This window comes from Nematolebias whitei, chromosome 15 (assembly GCF_014905685.2).
Source record: "Nematolebias whitei isolate Nwh7 chromosome 15, NemWhi1, whole genome shotgun sequence".
Classification (NCBI taxonomy): Eukaryota; Metazoa; Chordata; class Actinopteri; order Cyprinodontiformes; family Rivulidae; genus Nematolebias; species Nematolebias whitei.
In genome coordinates, this window is record NC_056512.1 from 38319822 (window position 1) to 38326649 (window position 6828).

Consider the following 6828-nt stretch of genomic DNA (forward strand, 5'->3'; position numbering starts at 1 on the left):
GATGAAGACTGGTCATTTGGGTGGTATTGTTGATGAGGACTGATCATTTGGGTGGTATTGTTGATGAGGACTGATCATGGGGTTGATGTCTGAACAGTGGTTAGATTTGTTGGTTTTACTTCATTCTGAATCCCAAAGGAAAACTCCCATAGGATCTTCTGACATTTTAATTTTTGTCATCCTGACTGATCCTTTTTATTTTTTAATATAAATATTTCCCCCTCATCACACATTAATGAAAATAACATGTTGATCTGAAAAAATGTGTTCTTCACTGGTTCCTGTTGAGGGACAGGAGGTGGCAGCATCGTTCTGTCTCGACCTTAGTGGAACCTAAACAATGTTCCAGTTCTAATCAGTCTCACTTGTTTAATAGACTCTTAGCAGCTCAGAAGACTTTATTCCTGACTTTATCACGTATCACTTGAGTGTAACCCATCATGTGATTTAAAACTAGTTGTGGGTCGGTGTGAACTTCTCAGAGTGAAACAAAGAAGATTAATTTTATGTCTCAGCAGCCTGTTTTTGGCTTGTTTGTGGTCCGTTTGTTAAAAGCTTCTAGGAGCACAGGAAACCCAAACTGCAGCTCCCCGAGGAGCTGATCCCACCCATACTGTCAGTACCAGGACCATCTGTGGGTCTGTAGCACGTGGTGGGTGGAGAAAAGGTTTAAACTGCAGGAGAGTCTCTGGCAGAGCTTTGAGAACAGCTCAAAAGTTTCTATTAATGTTCTTCAAGTGAACATTCAAGTGTTCTCCTGGGGAATGTTTTGATGATGAGAATCAATGAAGTTTAAAAATATAAGAGTTTTCAGGAAAGTTGAAGTTCACAGTGATCTGTAAGAGTCCAGAAACGCCTAGTCCATGAGAAGACCGCTTGAAGTCCTCTTGGCCTTTCAGGAACATTTTCTTAAAGTTCAGAGGAAGTTCAGGAGTCAGACAGAAACCTCTGAAGGTCATCAAACAGTCTTTTAGAAAATGTTCCGCATACATACTTGAATTTATGGTGTTCTTTAGGAAACAAATTCAAAAGATCCTGAAGATACAGAGGCTTCAGTGGTTCTCCAGAATCTACTGAGTGATAACTGAGATGAGAAACTCGAGTACCAGAAGAAGTTCAAGTGTTTATTTATCATATGCAGGTTAATAGTACAAAGAAATGTTCAGGATGAGACGAACCGATCCGACTCGCAAAAAAAATACAACAACAAAAAAAACCCAAGAGAAAATAGTTTGAGGAGTTTTCACAAGTTAGAAAATTTCATTCATCAATTTTTATTACAAACATTCCAAGTGTCTGTAAGGATGGGTTCTGGTTCTAGTTCTAGTTCTGGTGAAGAATCTTTCTGCCCGTTTGGACGATGAAAGACTTTCTGAAACGATTCCAGGATTTTCCGAGGAGTTTTCAGGTGGACGTGGAAACAAGAATCAAGTTCAGACTGAATCTGAATCGTCTATTAAAAACAAAAAACAGTCAGTGTGGGGCGGGGCTACAATTAGAAAGGGTTGGATGGGGGCGTGGTCATTCAGAGGGCGTGGCTAAAAGTTGCAGACCAGATGCTCTGACAGCATGAGACCCAAACGGTTCAGAACCAGAATGTGATGTTTTTTTCTGATGGAATTTCATGCAGCAAAGCTTCATTGGTTCTGAGACAAACACAGATGCATTGTGGGTAAGCGCTTCATGTTTCAACTCTGATTATACCTGAGATAAATGTTGCGTGAAGCGTCTGATTAAGATCCAGTTTCACAGAGCTAACGGGTTCTGAGCAGATTTAATCTTTGTGTGTCTGAGACAAAACTGAGACCAGATCTGATCAGGTTCTACTTGAGACCTGAGTCAATTATTGATGAGCCACTCCAACTCAAACACCGGACCCAGAACCACGAACCGGGCCAGTTCTCTGCAGCTCCTCATCACAAGTTAACAAAGGATTTTTACAGGTGACAGCGAATGCATCACACATGATGATAATCTGCAGTCACTCATCAAAGTTCTGACAGGTTAGAAGTACGATGAGCCGGATTATAACCTGAAATTATAGATTTACTTTATAAAACGTCAGGATATCAATGTTGTGATTAAGACTGAAGGAAATATTCATGCTGTTTGTTGTTAAACAGGAATCATCTACTCGTGTGTGTGTGTGTGTTTGTGTTTATACAGCATGGGAGGAGTACTTCCTGTTGGCCCGTGGCTCGACCCAACCAGTCAGATTATTGTTTTGTGTGAACAGAATCTCTTTGCAGCTCCTTCTGAACTCCAAATTAGATTTAATCCCACATCAATAATCAATAATTACTCAGACGTTTCTCCTGACAATATGGACTGGCGCCAGTCCGACTGCTGACTGCCGATAAGAACTCACCAGAACCCTTGACGAGTACAAGCTCAACGACTCAGAACCAGAGTCCAATCTCACTTCAGTTTATGAACCCAGTTCTACCAGCTTGAACTGGGTTCTGGTTCCAGATCAGATCAGGGACTTTTTCATTTAGTCATTGAACAGATGAGTTTATTCAAACTGAGGCCCAACAGAGAATCTTTTGTGAACATTAAAACCAGTTTAGACGACAGAGTCCAGTAGAACCGGTCCAGAAGTCTTGGTTCAGTGGATCAGGGTGATGGAGATGTTCCATGAGGATAGAGAGGGGACACCTTGATCCCATAGCTCGTTCCACCATCCTTGAACCACAGATGATAACAGTTGTGGACTTCAGAACCACTCAAGGTACCTGAGGGAAACCCAGCGGTCCAGAAGGATCCTGTATGAGTGCTGCAGACCCACAGATCTCTCTTTAAGCAGGGCTATGGACCTGGATCTGGTCAGGTGGAGTGGCCAGTGGAGCTTTGTGAGAACTGAAGGAACCAGAGTCAGATGATCCAGCCTGAACAAAGTGTCAGATATGTTGGACCGGGCCTTTAAGTATTCTCTCTCTCTCTTCCTCTGTAGGACCAAATCTTGCTCAACCCTAGTTTGTCCATATACGCCAACGTCTCCTCCCTGAAGAAAACCCCTCAGCCTCAGATCTTGATTTCCTGCCCGCATCCCACAAACCCCGCCCCATCAGCACCAAGCCACACCCCATCATTGTCAAGCTCCTCCTGCAGTATGATAAGTCCCGCCTCCCCTGTCAGCCCACAAGACGGATGGCAGGTAAGAGTAACTCCACAAGAAACGTTTTAGGTTAAGATTTTCAGCACCTTGAAGCTGGTTTAGTTCTTACCAGTTCTGTTGCCATGGTAACCTGAAACCAAACAAGACCCGGAGGTGGATCCTTTTAAAACCCAAACAGTTTTTTTACTACCTTATTTCTGTCAGTTTCAAGATTGTAGTTGGTCCTTTTTTTTAAACACGATCCAGAGTCAGAAATTCTAGTTTCAGTTACAGAACCAGAACCACGATTCTTCCTCGTTAGGTTTAGTTATGACTCTTTGATCAGTTTGATCCAGTTCTAAAATAAAAACGCACAAGGAAAGGATCACTTAAAGGAAAAATTTAAAAAGTTTCATTTTTGATTGCAGAAGATTTTTGGCTCCTTTTATGTGTTTCTGTGAGTTGCTTTGAACACTCCGTGCTGCGTTCATGTTCTGCTGGGAGCATTAAAGTTTGATTGCATGGAAACTGATCCGGTTCTGATCGACAGAGATCAGGTGTTTCTGAGGCAATGCTTTGCTTAAAGGCACTTCAACACATTTAATCTGGACTCGTTTACACTGAAACTGGATTTTATTAAACATATTCAAAGTCAGACGTCCTCTGAAGCTCTCACTTGTCCAGGTGCACACTGACCAGGACAGTGGGAGGTTGTATTATTTCCATCCTATGACCCGAAAGATCACCTGGACTGATCACCGAGGCCTCACATTACCTGCCGACATGGACCCGTCCAGTCCGCTGTCCACGGCCTCCTCTCAGGTACCAGAAGCTGTCCTCTCTGACCGACTCTGTGTCCCGCCCTCTGACGTCCCCCTCCCTCCTATCAGGGCTCCTGTGGGTGGGAACATGTTCTGGATGAAGCTTCAGGGAGGCTCTACTTCTACAACACCAGCACAGGAGCCACATCCTGGACTCTCCCAGACCCGCCGGGCCCCCCGTCCCCGTCTGGATCCACAGCCAACAGGAAGGACCAAGACGACGCTGTACGGTCCTCACATAATCTTGGATTTTTGCGTTGAAATCAGCAAAACCAAGATTATAATCCCGGATAACATCTTGTTTAAAATGAGTGAATAAACAGGATTACATCGGTTTCAAGATCAGAAAAATCAGGATTGTAATCCCGTTTTACCTCTATCGGTGAAGCCAGGGTTATAATCCTGAATTGCTTTTAATTTGGGGTTAATTGAATTCTGAATTATAATCCAGGCATACATATGATTTTAAATCAGTGAAGCATGGATTCCTGGATTACATCTGGATTAAGATCTGCACAATCAGGAGTATAATCTGGTTTAACATGTGGTTTAAAATCAGACAATCCAAGATTAAAACTTTCTGTCTTCAATCTCCTGTAACGAGTGTTGTTAGTTTGTCAGATTAAATTAAAATTCTGTCATTTTAAAATCTTTCTTTTTGTGCCTCCTTTATAAATCCCATCATTTTAAAAATGATAGGTTTAATTTTTTTCCAATTGAGGTTTGTGGATTAAATCAGAATCTGTCTGTCCTTCATGTTGTCCTCTGATAATCTGAAGCCGCCTCTCCCAAAGGAGGATTATCCTGTGGATCGGCACAACGATGATAACGACGCCGTCTTCGCTCCGGTACGAAACGATCATGAGTCGGGCCAGTTCATCGTTTTCCACCAGTTTTAACTTCCTGTTTGTGTTCCCAGAATCCTCAGCAGCTGGCGGCTCATAAACCCAAAACTCAGCTGGACCTGAAGGACCCCAACCATCTACAGAAGCAGCAGGAGGTGATCAATCAATCAGTCAATCAATCAATCAATCAATCAATCAATCAGAAACTGGAGAAAACGGCTCTGAAACAACATTCTGCTAATTTCCAATCAGTGATGATTTGTTTGACTATGGGTGTGATGTGAAAAAATATGACCAAAAACTAGTTCAATTATTTCAGTTTTGTTATAAAACTTATAGGAAATTAAAATTTCAGTTTAAATATGAATGAAGGTGGTGGTTGAAGACCACGAGGAGGGAATAGTGTCAGGAGACAGAGAGAGAAGAGGAAAGTCAAGAATGTAGGACCGAGGGTTGCAACTCTAAATGTGGGGACAATGACAGGCAAAGGTAGAGAGCTGGCTGACATGATGCTAAGAAGGAAGGTAGATGTTTTATGTGTCCAAGAGATCAAGTGGAAGGGCAGCAAGGCTCACAGCATTGGAGCAGATTTCAAACTGTTTTACCATGGTGTGGAAAGAAAGACATGGAGTAGGGGTGGTCCCGAAGGAGGAGTTGGCGAAGAATGTAGTAGAGGTGAAAAGAGTGTCAGATAGGGTGATGTGTCTGAAGGTAAAAGTAGAAGGTCTGATGCTAAATGTTGTCAGTGGTTATGCTCCACAGGTTGGACGTGAATTGGAAGTGAAAGATACATTTTGGAAGCATCTGGATGAAGTGATAGAGAGTATTCCCAGGGAGGAGGAATACTACAATTGGACAATTATGTCCAATAAGAGTGGAGGAAGGAGTGCGCAGGTCGACTGCATTCTGTGTAGAAGAGGAAACCTGAGGGAGATTGGAGACTGTAAGGTTGTGGCAGGGTAGAGTGTAGCCAGACAGCATCAGATGGTTGTGTGCAGAATGACTGTTGTTGTGAAGAAGAGAAAAAGAGACGAATCAGAGAAGAAGACCAAATGGTGGAAGATGAAGAAGGAAGAATGTTGTGAGAAATTCAGAGAGGAGCTGTTAAAGACTCTGGGTGGTAAGAAAGAGCTTCCAAATGACTGGACTACTACAGCAACAGTAATTAGAGAGACAAGTAGGAAGGTACTTGGTGTGTCATCTGGACAGATAATGGATGATAAGGAAACCTGGTGGTGGAATAGTGAAGTGCAGGAAGCTATTCAAAAAAAGAGGTTAGCCAAGAAGAAATATGACAGTAAGAGGACTGAAGAGAGGAGACAGGAATATAAAGAGATGGGACGTAGAGCAAAGAGGGAGGTAGCTAAGGCAAAGCAGAAGACATATGATGAGTTGTATGGGAGGCTAGACACTAATGAGGGCGAGAAGGACTTGTACCGATTGACAAGACAGAGGGATCAGGCTGGAAAAGATGTGCAGCAGGTTAGGCTTGTTAAAGATAGGAATGGTAATGTTCTAACAAGTGAGGAGAGTGTGACGGGAAGATGGAAGGAGTACTTTGAGGAGCTAATGAATGAAGAGAATGGAAGAGAAAGAAGAGTAGATGTTATAGAAACTGTGGACCAGGAAGTGGGAAAGATTAGTGAGGGTGAAGTCCAAAAAGCTCTGAAAAGAATGAAGATGGGGAGGCAGTAGAACCTGATGATATACCAGTGGAGGTTTGGAAATGTCTTGGAGAGATGGCAGTGAGGTTTTTGACTCAGATATTCAGCTCAGATATTCAGTGGCATATTTGAGGGTGAGAAAATGCCTGAGGAAATCCACCAGCAGTCACATGCTGAAGTGTTCCTGGGCAAGACACTGAACCCCTCATAGCCTCTGATTTGTTCCCATCGGTGTATGAATGTGATCTAAAGCACTGATTAGTCTCTTTAGAAGGATTTGTTCAATTAGCTTTGTAGAGATCTAGTAGAGTGCTGTGTGATTGGGTAAATGAGGACACAGATTATAGTGTAAAGCGCTTTGAGTATCTTGAAATAAGATAGAAAGGCGCTTTATAAGTACA

At 42.7% G+C, this 6828-nt stretch overlaps 1 protein-coding gene across 1 annotated transcript in view; it reads left to right on the plus strand.

The window, feature by feature from the left end:
- The window catches only part of arhgap27l (Rho GTPase activating protein 27, like), a 35016-nt gene that overhangs the window by 13932 nt on the left and 14256 nt on the right, over positions 1–6828 (plus strand). Inside the window, exons 4-8 of the mRNA XM_037689192.1 lie at positions 2954–3157; positions 3782–3919; positions 3988–4143; positions 4698–4766; positions 4838–4918. Of these exons, the coding sequence (XP_037545120.1) occupies positions 2954–3157; positions 3782–3919; positions 3988–4143; positions 4698–4766; positions 4838–4918 (648 nt within the window). The remainder of the gene's footprint in view (positions 1–2953; positions 3158–3781; positions 3920–3987; positions 4144–4697; positions 4767–4837; positions 4919–6828) is intronic.